This window comes from Taudactylus pleione, unplaced genomic scaffold (assembly GCF_031769625.1).
Source record: "Taudactylus pleione unplaced genomic scaffold, aTauple2 ptg000142l, whole genome shotgun sequence".
Taxonomy (NCBI): Eukaryota; Metazoa; Chordata; class Amphibia; order Anura; family Myobatrachidae; genus Taudactylus; species Taudactylus pleione.
In genome coordinates this window covers 677333-697274 of record NW_028284544.1, presented here as the reverse complement: position 1 = coordinate 697274, position 19942 = coordinate 677333, and the positions used below count along the sequence as shown (strand labels likewise).

The window sequence follows — 19942 nt, the reverse complement described above, 5'->3', positions numbered from 1 at the left end:
GAGGTTCTGGTTTTGTTGTGAGCCCGGGGTGGTGATAGGAGCAGACACTGAAGCAGGTTTAAATGAAAATGAGTGGTTTGGTAAACATGAATATGACAAAAAACTAAAGTCCAGATATAGCACTAAGTGCACTTGTGAGCAATGGTGAAGTAATGGGAGAAAGTCCAGTTAGTGACCGGCAATGGAAAATGTCCAGGTAGTGACTGGTTAATAGAAAATGTCCAGGTAGTGGCAGACAATGGGAACTGTCCAGGTAATGACTGATTAATAGAGAAAATGTCAAATGGAGAGAAAAATAAAGAAAAGAAACTCTGTATGGTGAGCACTCTTAGGGCTCTATTTACTACAATCCGCATATTGAATGCGGATTGCAGTGTGATATTACCGAGTGAATTCGCATTGCGAATTCAGGCAATATCACAGGGATTTACTATAAATCCCTTGCAGGGACAGAGCCTGCGATAAAGCTCTGTCCCTGCAGATCCCATCCGCACTCTAGTCGCGGTATTTTCGGAAAAAATACTGCGACTAAGAGCCCGCGCATGCGCCGACCGACAACCGCTACTACCCCCCCACCGATGCTAAGCCCCGCCCCATAGCGCTAAGCCCCGCCCCCCGCGATCGCGGACCCCCGCTACCCCCCCCTCCCCCCCCCCGTGACCCCCCCTCCCTTCATTACACTTACCTGCATCCTCCTGGCCTCCGGTGATCTTCTCCTGGCTTCCCGATCAGGTGATCTCCCATACTGCACTGGAGCCTGATCACCTGATGACCGGGCCCCAGTGTACTATGGGAGACCAGCTGACCGGAGAGGAGCCATCACCGGAGGCCCGATCACCGGTCCCTGGATTCAGGTAAGTAAAAAAAAAATGTTTAATTTTTTTTTTTTTTTTTACAGTAATCAGCTTGCAGTCTGCTTAGACCACATAGCTGATTACTGGTACCGGCTCCCGCCTCTGCTCTCCCCGTTAGAGCAGAGTGGGAGCCCGGTAACCGGGGGAGACCCTGGATAACGCCACCTCCAGGTGGCGTTATTATCACAGGGCTTCCCCCGGTATTTTTTACAATTTATTTTTAGTAACTGTGGTCGGATCACATTTCCCATTACAATTATGGGAAATGCGATCTGTTTTACTAAAAATAAGTGATACTGGGGGTTGGAGTAGAATTTTACTAATTCTACTCCAATTGCCCTGTAATAACTACAGGTGAAACTAAAATAATGTGAAAAGGGTGTGAAAACACCCTTTTTCACTTTAATTTAGTAAAAATAATGTTAATAAATAGAGCCCTTAATGCTTTATGGTCTAAGACAGGACACAAATATGTATCACTAATAAATAACCTTTATTTCAAATGTCTAAAAGATGAGAAATACCCATAAAATACCCATTCGGTCCAATAAATACACACGGATACAATACAATATACATAAACAAAAATACACAATATACAAGATACAGAATTTGTATAAGATAAATATAACTCCCTGAGACTGGCGAAATATTAAATAATGAATGTAATACAGTATGATTATTATAGATCAATACATAATCTTGCAGCAGTTGAACCTGTAAAAATTTCTTATTTGGTAGGTAGTGGGTGTGCAAAAGATTTTCAGAATAGTCAAGGCATAGGATTATTACTCCTCATTCTGCTGCTCCTCACCTATGCTAAGTGCTATCTATGAGGAGTGAGAGATTACCGGAGAACAAGTTGCCTTTAGAAACAACAGACTAACAGGGACGTTGCTCACATTTCATGTCTGCTGTTGAGTGTCATACATAAAGCATCGGACACACAATGAGAGAATTACTCTAATGAGATAGCCCGCAGTTAATAGATAATTCAGACAGTTAAAGACAAGGTGTCACACAAATTCACACCATCATTACTCAAAGTTGTATTCATGATTAAATCCACCTGTAAAGCAGATAACAAGCCATACATTCATGAATTATAAGCCTTCCACATTTACTGTTTTCTTATATATAATACAAAGACCCAGTGAACGTCAGCAAAATCACAGATGAAATGGAAGGGTATTGTAATGAAAATACTTCAGATGGAGATAAATAGGACAAGGAAATCATAGGTACAAAATACTGAATGGTGAAAAACGTAACGTTCAATAAAGTACTGATATTGGTTTCAAAAAGAGAACTGCAGACATATGTATTAGTACCAGAGAACATAAGGTATAGATGATCTATTGATCGTGTGTAGGCTATACTCTAGTACATAACATTGGATATAATAAATGTAATCACTGTGCGTTACTCATGATAATGGGAGATAGTCCCTGTAATACCTATGTCTAACAGATGTAAACTGTATAAGACCAGGCAAAGACGGTTATCACATGTGTTACACTACATACAGAACAACAACCCTCCTTCCCAGGGTAAACATAGTAGATATAAGTTAATATTTGGACATAAGGTAATGACACAGATACGTCCTGGAAGACAGCCTTACAACATAGAGTCATTATATTCAATTATGGTTCAGCATTTACTTCACTGATTATTGTGTTGCCGACGGCACCCGTCTTCCAGGACGTATCTGTGTCATTACCTTATGTCCAAATATTAACTTATATCTACTATAGCACTTAGCATAGATGAGGAGCAGCAGAATGAGCAGTAATAATCCTATGCCTTGACTATTCTGAAAATCTTTTGCACACCCACTACCTACCAAATAAGACATTTTTACTGGTACAACTGCTGCAAGATTATGTATTGATCTATAATAATCATACTGTAATACATTCTTTGTTTAATATTTTGCCAGACTCAGGGAGTTATATTTAACTTATACAAATTCTGTATCTTGTATATTTTGTATTTTTGTTTATGTATATTGTATTGTATCTGTGTGTATTTATTGGACTGAATGGGTATTTCATGTGTGGGATCTGGATCTCATCTTTTAGACATTTGAAATAAAGGTTATTTTTTAGGGATACATATTTGTGTCCTGTCTTAGACCATAAAGCATTAAGAGTGCTCACCATACAGAGTTTCTTTTCTTTGTTTTTCTCTCCATTTGATAGTTTGTATGACTCTAGTGAGCACCGCCACTCCTCCTACATTTTACTTATTTGACCAGTGATATTTGTGAGACTAGTGGTTCATCTGGATATGTACAGATATATGTACATATAGGTATATTGATACCAATGTATACGATCCTATTAATTTTCCTGCCTGTGCGACCATTCTTCCCGTCCCCTACCCTATATTTTTAAATAATAGAGAAAATGTCCAGGTAATGACAGGCAGGGAAAATCAGGTGTAGTGATTGAAATTAAGAATGCAGGCTGAGGAAGAATCATCCAGCAGAGTGTCAGGGGAGGCCAGGTGCAGGGTGAACAGCAGACTCAGGTACTCAGGCAAGGGGAAGGGAATGGAGGATGCAGGGTAGTCCAGCGGGGTTGGAGCAGACAAGCAGGCTGGCAGGTAGAGTTTCACAGGAACAGGTGGTGAGCACAGGGAACTCTTTCTCAGCTATGCTGAGAAACACGTTGCACTGGCAATAAGGTGAGGCTCTGAACCTCCCTAATTACCAAGTGCTGTGCCGTGACTGGCCAGAGAGAGCATGTGACAAACCAGGATTTTGCGATTAGGTCACGTGACCGGAGGCAGGATGGCGGCGCCCATGCTGGTGCAGAACGGAAGCACCACCAGGCCTCACCAGCCCAAAGTGACAACATGCACGCACAGAACCACGCACAGCCAACGCCCCTCGCCAAACACCAGCGCCATCGCCAGACGCCCCCCGCCATAGTGACCTCACAGGTAATACCCGTCGACCACCATGCCGAGAAACTCTGGTCGTGACAGCACTTTAGAAACTATATCCTCAAAGGCGCTATGTTAAATTGTCACGCAATGAGGGCAGTGGAGGATTAAAGGACACAGCATCCAATGCATCTGAGATGGGACACAACACTATGTTGCTGCAATACACTTCCAATCATCAGTGTGATTACAGGACTCCAGGTCTACTCTTCAAGCTAAGGTGTTTTAGATAAGTAAACCAGGGACAAGCTGATGGCACTAATAGAGGGAAATAGCAGGATGCAGCCAGCAGCAGCATACAGGATGGTGGAGGATCCTGAAGCTGGTAAGAAGAGAGTTAGAGCAGGCGGAATCAGTATGTAATGCCGGCGGACTAAATACCGACGCTAGAAGCTCAGACCGCCAGGATCCCTACTGGGTCTGGTAAGTACCCTAACCCTCCTCTCTTCTCCCCCTAACCCTACCAGGGTGGTGCCTAACCCTAACTTCCCCCCGATGATGCCTAAAACTAACCCCCCCTCTCTGCACCCTAAACCTAACACTGCCGAGGTTGTGCCTAACCCTAACCCACCATCCTCGCACCCTAAACCTATCCCTCTCGAGGTGGTGCCTAAACCTAAGTCCCCCCGGGGTTCCCTAACCTAACTCTCCCCCGCCGCGGCTAAGCGCTAACACTGCCTGGCTTACCTTCGTTCGGGAAGTCGTCTGTCTAGATTCCGGCATCGGGATTTCGACGCCTGTCTTTAGTCCCTCGTCGGGATTTAGATGCCGGGCTTTAGTCAGATGGCTTCCCGGCCTTTGGCATTTTGACCGCATCCCAAAGCGACACGTAGTATAACAGAAAAGAGAATGCATGGGAGGGGGGAGGTTTAATGGGATTTCTCAGTCTTACAGTAGGAGGGGGGCTATGGCCCTGATTCAGAGCCGGACGCTCTGACAGAGCGCTCGTTCTGAATCAGGGACGGTCTTTTTTTTTTGTAGAACGGCCTCCTGACCGCTCGCATAGCTGTGGGTGACCACCCACAGCTATAGTGAGCGGCCATGATGATGGTCACGATGGCCAAGACCATCGCGACCATCGGGCTTGCGACGAGACCCTTGTGCTAGGGTCTCGTGGCCGCAAGCCCCAGAGAGCTTTCGGCTCAAACAGTGCCGAAAGCGCTCTGGGCCACCATCGACCCAGTTGTGAGCGCTCAGCGCTTGCGACCGGGTCCGAATCAGGCCCTTATTTGAACGTGAGTTGCTATTGTTTGAAGTTTTTTGGAGAATAGGAGATATGAATAGTGAGATGGAGACAGAACACTGGAGCACAAGAGACAGGAAAGGAGGACACAGAATAATGAGACAATTTTGTTGCAGTTGAAAATATATTTTATGGGAGCCCTAAATTGGAATTTTGAATATGTAAATTAGTGCAAATATAATAATTGCATAGCGCTTTAATAGTGGGGGGGGAGGCATTCAAAATGTATTGTTTCATAGTCCAGAGGGTTTCTTTATGATTCAACTCCATTCCTTTCAACCAGCTACTATACAACTACTGTAGCAGCAGATATTGCAGCTACTATGAGGCCCACAGGTAAGAGGCTCCCCTGTCCAAGCCCCATGTGGATATGTGTTATTTGGTGGCGATGGTGGCCATGGCACATCATGGAAGCCCTAACAAAAGGTGTCTACGGAGCCTAAAAATATCTAGTTACACCCCTGCACCTTTCTTAGAATATATGCGATTACACAGAGTCAAATATGTATTTGACAATGGGCAGACGTAACTTACTTTGGTGGTGGCTGTGAAACAACATTAGTGATTCCGGTTGCCTTCTGGCTCGCCATCCCCTTAGTCCGAGGCGAAGGGACAGGAGCCTGTGAAGAACGATAGGACTCAACGGTCTGCACATTCCTAGCTCTTGGTGTAGATTCTGGTGGGGGGAAGCTTTGTGTACTCCTCTGACTTTGTACTAGCAAATATACAGAGGAAAAAGGTTTATTAATCTAATGTGACATACAGTATACATGAATGAGAAAGAATATCGGTGGCATCACATTTTATTATATACAGCCAATAGTGGCTCAGGCATTGCCATATGGTGGAAGGATTGGAAAATCTAAAATGATGAAGCACACATGGAAACAACCACTGTGGGGGTAATTCAGCAGAGGACGCAAGTACTATCGCAGCTGCTAACATGGTAGCAGCTGCGATAGCACTATTACGGTAATGCAACAGGAGGCGTCACGCCTCCTGCATGCATTACTTATCCGAGCTGCGTCCGTAGCTGAGTGACCCACGGGTCATGCAAGCCGTCCGCCGCACATGCAACAAAGTGGCTAGGAGATCCTGGCCCCTCCCCACCAGGGATGACGACATGCCTCCGTTTTGGGAAACAGAGGCCATCGCCACCCCCTCCCCACCCTGATCCCCTCATGATCAAGCAGGAGCCGTTCTGCACATGCGCACAACGGGTCCTGCGCACACGCAGATTCCTGACTATCGTGAATCTGCGTGCAGGCACACATATGCGTCACCCCTGTGTTTGCAGCTGAACTGCTGAGGGTGACACCCATTGTTACACACGGCATCGCCTAAAGATTGATTTCAGCGTCACTGGATACCAGTTCTTCAATACCTGCATTGTGAGTGCTGTTTTCATTCTTTGTTACCTGAAATTTGTTACGAACAATCTATGTTTATTGCCCAAATTAATGTTACCTGGTTTTGATACTAACACTGTGTACTAATGGACTGTGTACTAATGGTTGGAGTTTTGTCCTCTAGTCATGCGAACCCCTCATAATTCTGGAGAGGCAAGTTATTTTAGAATTAATTCCTACTAATTGTAAATAATTTGAAGAGCTGCAGTTTGCATGGCTGCCCGATCTGCATCGATGTTACCAATGTTCATGCTGGTGCGTGACGTCGGACGGATATGAGAAGGCAGCAGTGGGCGTCCCTATGATCGGGTAAGCTTTGGAAACATTAGCATATTTTCGCTGCTGCGTTCCGTACAAAATCGCAGATGCGATTACATCAGCGTACATCTCTAAATCAGGCCAGGAGTGCAGAGGTGTTAGCTGTACTTGCAGCATACAGTCGGAGAAATCAATTACTCTAATGTTTATTTTCTGCAATCTAGCCTTTCAGCAATTAGCATTCATTTGCACATCCCTCACTGTAATATTAACAAATAGTAATAGAGATAAAACACCATTTAGATTGCTTTTACTGTCTAGGACAGTGTTGGCTAACCTTGACACTCCAGCTGTTATGGAACTACATAACCCAGCATGCACTGCTACAGTTTTGCTATTAGGGCATGCTAAAACTGTGGCAGGGCATGCTGGGATATATAGTTCCACAACAGCTGGAGTGTCAAATTTAGCCAACACTGGTCTAGGAATTATGGACAATATTTACATACTGTACCTAACTGCTGTAGAATTGTGTAATTATTAATAATGCTAGATTTCAATAAATTTGCTGATAAGGTAATAAAATGAGGATCGCATGGGCCCAAATACCCGTTTTAAATCTAACGAGTATGTCGCAAAAATCTGTTATCGGTGCCCGCTAATCACAGGCTACTACATTTGCCATAGTGTTTTAAACATTTTCAGCAAAGTAATTTTAAGACTGGATGTATACATTTTACTTTTTTATTTAATGAAGTATGGATCAGTTACTTTAAGTTGAACAAACAACCTCCAGACATTTTGCTACATCTGTTCATAATGAATGTGATTCAAAAATGCTCGCAAGAATCAGGGCCAGATTAACATTGGGACTACAGCTCCAGGCCTCCAGATAAAAGTAGGCCCATCAACATGACAGCATGGTGCTAACTAGCCACCCAGCTGGCAGCATTGTCGGCCACAAATCTTAAGTATTAAAATTGTATTTCTATTTTCCTCACAAAATTATGCAATTTTTCTACTTTTACATATTTAGGGAGGCACTGTGGCTGATAGTGTAGCGGGTATACACGCCCACATGGCAAGACTGGAATGGCATGACTGACCATCTGGCAATTCTGGCAAATACCAGATGCCTGCTTTTGTCACGAAGCCACGCCCTGGTAACCTGCAACATGATCCGAGGCAACGCCCCCGTTATGCATGATGACAACCCCATTTTTCCGGTATGCGCAGTGAGAATGCCAGGATCTATTTTAAGCACCAGTCCATCCCTACACAGGTCACATCTCTTCCACTTCTCACAAGAGGCCCTTGATCATTTTCAGTTCCAGGCCCAGGTGGCCATTAATCCGACCCTGTGCAGTATCATTTATAATGTGCTTTTTCCTTACCTGAAAGTTGTGAGGTGGTGGACTGTAAGGTGTCTTCACTCTTCCTCTGATGCTTCACTTGTTTCTGGAGTACTTTGCCCAACTTGGCTTTTATACCTTCAATATCTGGGTACTTCTTAATTTTCTGTTGGAACTGTTTCACTAAAAGAGCTTTCAAGTCTTTGTAGGTAGATGATGGAATTCCTTTTACACCCTTAAACATTACAAAGATATAATACTGTAAACAGAAATCTGTGAAATGCATAGCAGTAAAGTATCGTTAACTAATATCATCGTTGAAGGTTTTTCATGGCTTTCTTTCAAATAAAAGCTTATTTTTTTATTACCTAACAAAAGAACACCACATTTATTTTTCCAATCTCGAAATTCATTACACACACCTAGTTAAGGTAAGTAATAGAATAAAAAAAGAAACTACAATTTGTGCTGTAAGCCACTAAGCTTTAAGAAGTGAAGATCTTGCTTGTAAGTGGCATACCAGCTCTATACGTTGTCTGCAGAACATTTTTAATCCTATAAAATGATATTGCATTCAGTCAGTGGCGTAACTTCATCACAGACGCCCAGAGGCAAGTTATAATTTGGTGCCCCCCCCGTCACATTGTAATGTAGCAATTTGTATGCAGACAGGCTATAGATAGACGAAAGCAGCAGCTGATGGTCTGACATGGAGCTCTCCACTAGTGTATGGTGGCTTCTCAGGTGCTGGGAAAGGGTGCCATGTATTGGGCGGCATTGACGGTACACTCTGGGTACATAGTTACAACCCTAAGTCGGGTGAATATGTTGTGGACAATGGAGGAGGTGCCCATTCAGAGCTGGAGCCTGGCGGCAGGCACCTCCATTGTCTCCCATAGTTATGCCCCTACATTCAGTAGATGAGGGGCAGCCAAACTATGGCCTACCACCTGCTGAATTCCGGCACCCATCCGGGATTCCTCTGTATAGTCCAGAATTCAGCGATCTGTCCAGAGTCCAGACTGGTGGTCAGGGCCGGCCCTAGCCCAAATTTTTTGGTAAGTGAGTAGGCTTTTGGTGCCCCCCCTATGCAGTGCCCGCGGTAGTGGTCCCCCTTGTGCCCCCATTAGTAAGCTTATATAGTGCCCCCAGTAGTAGTCCCCCCCATGCAGTGCCCCAGTAGTGGTCCCCCCTTGTAGTGCCCCTAGTAGTATTCCCCCCTCTTGTAGTGCCCCTAGTAGTCCCCCATTGTTGTGCCCCCAGTGGAGGTTCCCCCCATGTAGTGCCCCCAGTAGTAGTCCCAGTAGTAATCCTCCCTTCAAGTGCTCCCAGTAGTAGCGCCCCTTCAAGTGCCCCCAGTAGTAATCCCCCCTTCAAGTACCCCCAGTAGTAATCCCCCCTTCAAGTGCCTCCAGTAGTAATCCTCCCTTCAAGTGCCCCCAGTAGTAATCCTCCCTTCAAGTGCCCCCAGTAGTAATCCTCCCTTCTAGTGCCACCAGTAGTAATCCTCCCTTCAAGTGCCCCCAGTAGTAATCCTCCCGTCTAGTGCCCCCATTAGTAATCCCCCCTTCAAATGCCCCAGTAGTAATCCTCCCTTCAAGTGCCCCCAGTAGTAATCCTCCCTTCTAGTGCCACCAGTAGTAATCCCTTCAAGTGCCCCATTAGTAATCCCCCCTTCAAGTGCCCCAGTAGTAATCCTCCCTTCTAGTGCCCCCAGTAGTAATCCCCACTTCAAGTGCCCCCAGTAGTAATCCTCTCTTCTAGTGCCCCCAGTAGTAATCCCCCTTCAAGTGCCCCCAGTAGTAATCCTCCCTTCAAGTACCCCCAGTAGTAATCCCCCCTTCAAGTGCCCCCAGTAGTAATCCCCCCTTCAAGTGCCCCCAGTAGTAATCACCCCTTGCAGCCCCCCCCCAGTAGAGACACACGTAATAAAAACAAAACAAAACACTTACCTGAACCCCCCGCTCCTGCTCCCGCCACCGCTATCAGCTACTCCCGACCATTCTCCAGGGCCGCTTTACATTATGGGAGAGACTTCATGACGTCATGAAGTCTCTCCCATTACCCACTGCGGGAGCCGGAAGATGGCTCCCGCAGTGGGAGCAGCAGCAGCCGATGAGAGTCTGACAGACTCTCATCAGCTGCTGAAACAAACACACAGCTGCCGGCACCGGCGGCTGTGTGTTTGGCACTGTGTAGCGCTGACCGAACTCTGTCCGGTCAGCGCTACACGCGCGGTGCATCTGTGTCACAGAGACACAGTCTGCACCACGGTAAGCCTCTGATAAATCTGCACGGTTGCGGCCGCGGCGCCCTTCACTATGTGGCGCCTTTCGCGGCCGCGTACCACGCGTAACCATAGAACCGGCCCTGCTGGTGGTGTATAAGAATCCCAATGGGAACAGAGCCAGCGACATCACTGCTGGGCCTGCACCCATTTCGCCCCGCGGGTGCATCATCTGAGTTATCCTTCTGACTACGGGGCGTTATTGGAGTGACGTATTTGGTATAAAACTCGTGTTTGGTGTTTGGTAAACAAATGTGACTCCCCTGTTGATTCAGACTGGCTGTACTGAGGGCCTGATTCAGAGATGTACGCTAATGCCATTGCAGCTGCGAATTTGTACGCAGCGGCTGTGTGATAATTTGCAAATCCAAGCGACTGCATACAAAGACGCAGCATCAGATGTAGATCACTCAGTTATTGTACTTCTAAGTAACTCTATGGTCAGGAAGAATGGCCGCGGGAAGTGAGACGACCGGGGTATTTTATTACATACGGGATCTCGGTCGCAGGCAGAAACAAGCCCCAAAAATGGTCACGACACGCCTACATTTTATTCACCACTCCCACCATCGCCACCCACAAACAGACCCTGCCTGTCAATCACTTTGCGAATAATTCCTCACTGCCGGAGACATTGTTAATGAAACGTGACACATACGCAGTGAGACTCAGACGTATGCGCAGACCACCGATAATCGCTCGACTGCTTAAACATCGGTGCATTGTCCATCTCTGAATCAGGCCCTAAGTATTTTCTAATCTGTGAGTAACAGCAGATGCCTGCACAATAACAGTGTGGTCCAACTCCAGGAACTATAAAGTGGGCTCATGTCTCAGGGAACCTGCATTTGTCTGATTGCTGGCAGGAGGAGCAGGACGGAAAGAAAGTCACCCAAATGTGGCCCACCCTTAAGGAACCACCTCCTGAGATGTCAGTTACCTTTTTCACCCCCATACTTTCAAGCTTCTCCATTAAAGTCTCCTCCAGTAATGGACGGAACTGCCTGATAAACTCTGGGTTCCTTCGTACAGCGTCAATCCTTCTCATTTTCTGTCCTAGAGATTCATCCATCTCTGCAAGTCATTTACGAAAACCAGATTTAATGACATAATACCCATCAAGAAACTCTGTATGCAAAATGCACATACTGCTAAAGTACTTAAATAAATTAAAACTGTATGGAATGGAAGATAATGTAATAATGCCATAATTCTAACTTTTACTAACATGCCTCCTGTTTATTGCTGTTACCTAATTTATAAACTTCTACATTTTTGCAGTTATACCAAAATGTGTTATCAACTAGTGGTGGATTTTACGTAGGTGCTTCAGGGCTGCACCTCTCCCAGTAAACGCTGCCAGCCACAGAGAACAGGGTCGTGCAGTCAGGGTAGGCAGAGCCTCCCTGTCATACGCCTGAGATTTGATATAAAACTGATTAGAATAATACAAAGAAGATATTTAGAACTTATAAACATCTTCTTTGTTTATTGTAATCATTTTTATAGTTAACACTCACCAGCTTTGTGGCGCTCCCTGGGACTGCAGGGAGATGAGGCAGCAACAGCTCAGCCTCGCTTTTGTATAGTCAAATGCTGCTTGCAGAGCTGGGATCGGGGCCACACCACGGGTTGTAAACTTCACAGAAAGAGAGCTAATAGAGGCATGCATCTGAGTGTGGGGGGGTGTGCCTTGAGCTCTGATGAACACCTTGGATGTGTTATGTGACCAGGAACAGCACTGCAGTATTTAGAGAATCGAGCTGTCAGCAGCAGCAGCACAGCAAGAGATGACACAGTGATGCAGGTAGGAGAATCAATGGACACTTAAGCTAAGTGTAAAGAGGGGAGAGTTACAGTGAGTAGGACAGGCTCCAAGCACTCAGACCCATCTCCATGTGTGCCTCCCCAGCCATTGACCTCACTGCACGGCACTGACAGAGAATGTCTGGCTATGGCAATGACTTCGCTTTGGAAGCACTTCCTGCCATTCACATGCTGGACAGGCAGTCTGAAGACTAATAACCCGGGCCCGGGCTTGCTGGAGGGGCCTGCGGGGGCCCGGATCCAGCACCCCCCACTCTAAGCTCACAGTAGCCCAGCACATACTGCTGTGTGCTGGGCTGCAGCGGGAGACTGCTCGCGGCTGCTGAGCAGCAGCCGCAGCAGTCTCCTATCTATGCCTGTTGGGGGGAGCGATCACACTGAGCCGGACTGAGGAGCTCGCAACGCCCCCCTCACCGCTGCAAAAATATATATTTTTTTAATTAATTTTATCCTATGGGGGCGTGGCCACACCTCCCACAATTAGGACAAGCCCCCTTCCACCCGGGCCCACGCAGTTGTCAGATCCTCTGCTGAAGAGGCCCATACACCACGGATTGCCATGATGTTGCGATCCCCAGATGCCAGGTCGGAGGCGGCAGCTGATGCAGTCCCTAGAAGTCAGCCGGCTTGTTAATTTGTGCACATGTGCACGGATTGTGATACTGTGCATGGGCTCTTTTACAGAACACCCTGGCCAGCCAAGGTACAGTACGAGCCACTGCTTGTTATCACTGCAATTTTAATAAAAGTTGTAAAGATCCAGTGAAAAGTTTTGTGTGAGTTTTTACTGTATGTGCATAAATACACATCTGCAGTCAGATGAGAGTGGACTACTGTACATAGTTGGATTTTGTAAAACCTATGTACGGAATACAACGGAAGCATATTGCTAAAGTATGCTCATTCCACTCACCCTCTTCACTTGATTCATCCTTTGCTCCTCCAACCGGTAAAACCAACTGTGCTACTTGTGGCGCTGCATCACAAGGAAACATTGAATTAAATAATGCCAAGAAAAAACAGCTTAACTATACCTCAAATTTCAAACACGATGAAAGACAAGAGACAGAACACATTCCTCAATGTACTAAAAAGTAAATGACTCCTCAATGCAGACAGTATGGGGATGATTCAGAGGTAGACGCAGGTGCAAGTGTCCAATGGTTTCCCTCTCTGCATGTGTCCTAAAAGGAGTGTAGAATAGGGAATAACGTGGGAAGTTACCTACGGTTCCAGGGCCTGTATGAATGGAGTCAGCCTGTATCCTTGTGCTTTTACATGCTCATTGAAATATGTGTCTTTGACCTTCAATATATTCCACATTATTGGATGCATTATGCCATATATCTTAGTCACTGTGAAAAACAGGATACATTTATAATGTCATCCTACTCACTATGAAATGGACAATTTGTTTCCTCTATACTATCCTGTATTGATTATTTATGAGACCTGTGCTTAGGAGAAGGAACAGTTTAATTATTGCAGTTTCAAATGCCAGAACCCTTCGCATTCATTTCTAGTTAGATTGGTGATCAATGACACATATGCCTTGGCAAGCTTACGTTCTATGTGATACAGCTGTGGATGATACATATGCCTTGGCAAGCTTATGTTCTATGTGATACAGCTGTGGATGATACATATGCCTTGGCAAGCTTACGTTCTATGTGATACAGCTGTGGATGATACATATGCCTTGGCAAGCTTACGTTCTATGTGATACAGCTGTGGATGATACATATGCCTTGGCAAGCTTACGTTCTATGTGATACAGCTGTGGATGATACATATGCCTTGGCAAGCTTACGTTCTATGTGATACAGCTGTGGATGATACATATGCCTTGGCAAGCTTACGTTCTATGTGATACAGCTGTGGATGATACATGTGCCTTGGCAAGCTTACGTTCTATGTGATACAGCTGTAGATGATACATGTGCCTTGGCAAGCTTCCGTTCTATGTGATACAGCTGTGGATGATACATATGCCTTGGCAAGCTTACGTTCTATGTGATACAGCTGTGGATGACACATGTGCCTTGGCAAGCTTACGTTCTATGTGATACAGCTGTGGATGATACATATGCCTTGGCAAGCTTACGTTCTATGTGATACAGCTGTGGATGATACATATGCCTTGGCAAGCTTACGTTCTATGTGATACAGCTGTGGATGATACATATGCCTTGGCAAGCTTACGTTCTATGTGATACAGCTGTGGATGATACATATGCCTTGGCAAGCTTACGTTCTATGTGATACAGCTGTAGATGATACATGTGCCTTGGCAAGCTTCCGTTCTATGTGATACAGCTGTGGATGACACATGTGCCTTGGCAAGCTTACGTTCTATGTGATACAGCTGTGGATGATACATATGCCTTGGCAAGCTTACGTTCTGTGTGATACAGCTGTGGATGATACATATGCCTTGGCAAGCTTACGTTCTATGTGATACAGCTGTGGATGATACATATGCCTTGGCAAGCTTACGTTCTATGTGATACAGCTGTGGATTGGAGTCTGATGGTTTTCATCTGTCACTTTTAGATTGTGTTTTAATGAGTACTTTCTATAACTGTGTTTGCCATATTAGTTAGCGAGTATGCAGTCGGTATTTCGACAATGACTATATAGACACCTGCTCCATCTCAACATGGCTAAAATGTCGACTCATGACATGTCTATATAGTCATAATGTCGACAATACAAACCTTAGGATTAGCATTATGGACAGTGTTGAAAATAGGTGTCAACATTGCAGACATGTTAACTCTATGTCAAAGATGACATCGTACATGTCAACATGACGTTACTCTGTCGACATGCAGTACCTGCTGACATAATGGATTTGAACTTGGTATTAATGTAATTTCGACAAATCTTACCAAACTAAGGGCCTTATTCAGCTTGGATTGCAGTTGCTAATGTGTATGCTATCGTTTGATTGTTGCGTACTGCGCATGCATATGCATCGCTGTGTGCGTGAGCGAACTCATAATTGCGAATGCACGGACAGCACGGACTCCACGCAGGGCATTAGCAGATTGATTTCCAGGTAGACAGCATTTGGGGGTGGTGACGGGGGTGGTCAGAGAAATGCCGGCGTGCCTGTGCGATTGAACGCCGTTGCACGGGTATGCATAAATTAGCCTGAGCTTTCCACGTGACCTGGACAGGGCCATCTCTTCCATTGGGCTTGTTGGGCAGTTGCCCAAGGGCCCAAAGCTTGTAGGGGCCTGCCAACATGCCGCCCTGCAGCCACGGCCAGTTGGTAAATTTGTGATATTTTTATAAGCCGGCCGCTGCTGCACTGTTCTCTGATCTAACCCCCCTGGTGACGAGTACTCACCTCAGTTCCAGTTTCACTTCATCCGTTGGCTTCATTCCAGTCAGACAGAGTCTCTGCATGTGTGGGAGGTCTGATGGGCATGTAGGAGTGTTTAATTTTATTGACCATTTACATTTTTTTCCCGTGAATGGTTGGGTAGGGGCCCCAGTGCATTGCTTTGCCCAGGGCAAACACTGCTGCTAAGACGACCCTGGACCTGGAAAGTTAGCAATTTGTGAGTAAGGTCTGACTGCCGCAATGCTGGGTGTGTGTTCGATGTCCTTCGATGTGTCCGATGTTTGGCCTGGTTTAAGCGGTGCTATGAATGTGAGTGTAGGCAGAGGGCGTGTGTATGTTAGCCGTGCGATGGCATTGCGAATGCGGTATTTGCATATATTCGCCTAAGAACTGCCTACAGAATTACACACAAGTTAGCAACTGCGATCCAAGCTGAATCAGGCCCTCAGTTGGTTTTTTGAATGTTTATCTTACATACGCTATCCAATCATACAGTACTGCTTACCTTCTTTAAATTCTTTACTTGCAGTCAGTTCTCTTATCTGAGAAAATGAGTGAAATAGGGAAGAGTTTTATGCCTTTTACTAATGTTGTTAGTTTTATCACTGAAATAATCAATGGGGTAATTGAGAGTTCTTGATCTACTTTCTAGAAATAAATATAACACATAAGTCCCTCCTATTTAGTAGCACAGACTTCTGGGAAATGCCACTCATGGTACACACTAGATGATATATTGGATGATTTGTCATTTTGAGCCAAATTGTAACGACAAATCGTCTATATCATCCAATGTGTATGGACTATCGCGCGCTTCCGTGCATCGACCATCGCATCTTCAGATCTTCCTGCAGTGCAGGCAGATGTGAATATATCGTTAACGATTTTGTTCAAATCTTGTAGTGTGTACGTCCAACCGGATGACCAGGCAATATGTTAATGTTATATAATTAACGTCTGAACATCGCAAGATATATTGTTTGGTAGTTTGAAAGATTGCACAGTGTGTGCGCACAGTAGTGTAACTAGGGCAGGGCGAGCGGGGTGCGTGCCCTGGGCGCCGTTGGACTGGCGGCGCGGGGGGCGCAGCCGGCCACAGTACCGGCCCGCCCGCCCTAGTTAGCCAGTGTAGCGCCGACCGCAATGAGCACTTGACCAATAGCGCTAGGAGGCGGGCTCAGGCTGTACATAACACACGCATCGCCGCCAGCGCATGGCGGCGATGCGTGTGTTAAACAGCAGCCAATGAGAGTCAGATAGACTCTCATTGACTGCTACAGCACCCACTGCAAGAGCCGGGCTTCCGTCCGGCTCCTGCAGTGAGTAATGGGACAGACATCATTTTTAAGTGACCACGCCCATTTTTTGATGCGCGCGCACATCGGGGGGGAGCTCCCTTTTCAAATTTGCCCTGGGCTCCAAATACCCTAGTTACACCACTGTGTGCGCACTATGGGCCTGATTCAGCAACATTCTCATAAGACCTGATTCAGCAGCGATCGCAGCTGCGATTATGCATGCAATCGCCCGAATATTGCGTTCTGCGCACGCGTATGCCTCGCAGTGTGCATGTGCGAAGACTCAACTGCTATCGGGACTGCAAACGCAGTGACTACACAGACCATCACAGAGTGAATGACAGGAAGTGACCGTTTGGGGGGAGATGACAGGGGGGGGGGGGGGGTCGACAAAACGTAGCCATGCCAGTGTGTTTGAAAGCCAGTGCAAATTAGCCACTGAAATGCCGTACGCAGCTTGGGCTTTCACTGCGTACGATGAGGTTAGCAATTCCTGAGGCTGGGATTGTACTCGAGGTTACCGATGGATTCACAGTCTTGCTAAGTATTACAGATGTGTGTAAGGTAAGGTGGCCGTCCTTATGTTATGCTGCGACCCCATAGCGATCGCAGAGGATTAGCATATCTTTGCACAGTGAGACTGAGGCATTGATTCAGCAAGGATCGCAATTGCAAAGCTGCACGCAGGCTATAGATATGATGTATGCACACAGGCTCAGGATATAGGATGTATGCACGCAGGCTATAGATATGATGTATGCACACAGGCAGCTTTGCAATTGCGATTCTTGCAGATATGGTAATGCAGCAGGAGGCATCAAGCTTCCTGTGCATTACTTATCCGAGCTGCGTTGTCCAAAGCAGCATCGGATAAACTGAGTAACATCGGCCGGCTAAGGTGACCTATGGGGTCATGCAGCTGGCTGCCGCAGCTTAGAGGTAGAGGCCAGGAAATCTCCATCACCCGACGGAGATCCTGCATCTTCCCTTCGCCACAGCCTCCGCTTCGGGTAATGGAGGCTGTGGCCGCCCCCTCTCCGCCCCCAAACGGCAGCAGACAGTCAATCACTGACAGTCTGCTGGCAGTTTATGTGCAGCCTCGCAGACCCGTTCTACACGGGTCATGCACCTGCGCAGATTCCCGAACATTGGGAATCTGCATTCAGCACTGCACTAATTAGCACTGCTGACTCAGGTCCTGTGTGCGTAATCGCTATTGCAATCGCAGTTGCGATATGTACTGAATCAGGCCCTATATCGTTTGTTCTGGTAGTTCAAAGAAAATCAGGAGGACCATCGTGCCATTTGCACATCGTTTAGTGTGTACTCAGCTTTAGATTGTACCATTTCAGAGAGACTGTGTTTAAAGGACCTATGCTGTACACAAACTCAGTCCTGCACTGTCAAACCCCAGTAAGGGAAAAACAATGTATCCATAAAAGGAAATTGAATCTCAACACTGGCCCATTATGTGTTTTAAATAAACACCATGTAAAATATTAACTCAAAGTGCTACCATGTAGCTGATATTATCTGGATGTAGGTCACAAAGGTGTGGCTTCCCACTTTGGCAGCAAAACAAAAAGTCCATATATGAAGTTCTCATTAGTTACAAAGTCCCTGACTAGTGTCAGAAAGAAAGTCAGCAAACTTCAGAGCATACTGTGTGAGAAACATTTCTGTTTTTTGTCTCAGATCCTGGGTCAAGAACACGTAACCTCAAAGGTTGTAAATCAACTGAAGCTAACGAGAAAGGCTGCACTCCAGGAACTGGGAAAAGTTAAACTGTAGCTTTGTTATTTCATTTACTCTATAAAACATGAGAAAGACATCAGAGCTATGAGCCAGTACATGTCTCAACCATCAGCAATCCAGTAATGGATCCAGGTGCTGGGCTGCAGAGGGTCCAGGGAGGCTGCTGCCGCTGAGCAGCAGCAGTCTCCTCACTCTTACTGTATTATGTGCTGCAGTGGGTGGGAATGGGTATGAAATACCAGCGGCTGGTTCAAATCCCGACTACAGTAGCCCGACAGGACAAGATCCCGACTAGGGCTGGTAAGTACCCTAACCCTCCCCTCTCCCCCCCTAACCCTACATTAGTCGTGCCTAACCCTAAGACCAGGGCCGCCATCAGGGGGGAACTGCTGGCCGTCGAGTCCCGGGCCCGGAGAGAGAGGGGGGCCCGGCGGCAGCGGCAGCCAGGATGGTAAAGAGAATAGCTATACATCACCGGCAGTATTTCAACTACTAGGCGCCGTGGCCGACCACAAGCCAGCCAGAGCTTGCAGAACGGCATCCAATCAGGGGCAGCTGCCGGTTCGCGAGCTGTGATTGGCTCGCGGATAGCGCCATAGTTGAAAAGCAGTCGGCGATGTATAGCTAGTCTTTCTGCCATTCCTGGCTGCCACTGCCACCTGGGCCCCCATGTCGTCTACCTGCGCCAGCTGAAGAAAGAAAGGTACTCCTTGACCTTGCCCCTAGTCCTATGCCTCCCCTCCGTAGTCCAGCCAGCTTCCAAGTCTCTCCATAGTACAGCCAGCCTTCCCTGCCTAGTCCTCCCCCCCTCAGTCCAGCCAGCCTTCTCTGCCCTGTGCCATCTCCCCTAGTACAGCCAGCCTCCACCCCCCCAAGTCCAGCCAGTGTTCCCTGTCCCCACCCCCCCCAAGTCCAGCCAGTGTTCCCTGTCCCCCCCAGTCAAGCCAGCATTCCCTGTCCCCCCCAATCCAGCCCTGCCTTTCCTGTCCCCCCAGTCCATCCAGCCTTCCATGCCCTGTCCCCCCTCCCCCCTGGTCCAGCCAGCCTTCTCTGCCTTGTGCCTCCCCCCACCCTCCCTAGTCCAACCAGCCAGCCTTTTTCTGCCCTGTGTCCTGCACTTCCCCTTACTTTTGGCTTTTTATGTGGATCCAGCTTTTTCAGTGTAGGGAAACATTGATTTCCTTATATTTTAAATTATTAGAGAATTTTTAAACTGGTTTATAAACCAATTGATGTCCCACTCCTGATGTAGCTCCGCCCACCTCTGCCCCATCCCCCCTGGTGGGCCCTGCCTATTTTGACAGTACCGGGCCCCACAATTTCTGATGGCAGCTCTGCCTAAGACTCCCGGGGTG

The 19942-nt window shown here is 46.7% G+C and overlaps 1 protein-coding gene across 1 annotated transcript in view; it reads right to left on the bottom strand.

The window, feature by feature from the left end:
• DZIP1L (DAZ interacting zinc finger protein 1 like) overlaps nt 1–19942 on the bottom strand; it is a 39202-nt gene that overhangs the window by 3504 nt on the left and 15756 nt on the right. The window contains exons 8-12 of the mRNA XM_088473856.1: nt 16040–16076; nt 13096–13158; nt 11296–11429; nt 8111–8303; nt 5584–5764 (exon numbers count right to left, since the gene is read on the bottom strand). Coding sequence (XP_088329982.1) covers nt 5584–5764; nt 8111–8303; nt 11296–11429; nt 13096–13158; nt 16040–16076 — 608 coding nt within the window. The remainder of the gene's footprint in view (nt 1–5583; nt 5765–8110; nt 8304–11295; nt 11430–13095; nt 13159–16039; nt 16077–19942) is intronic.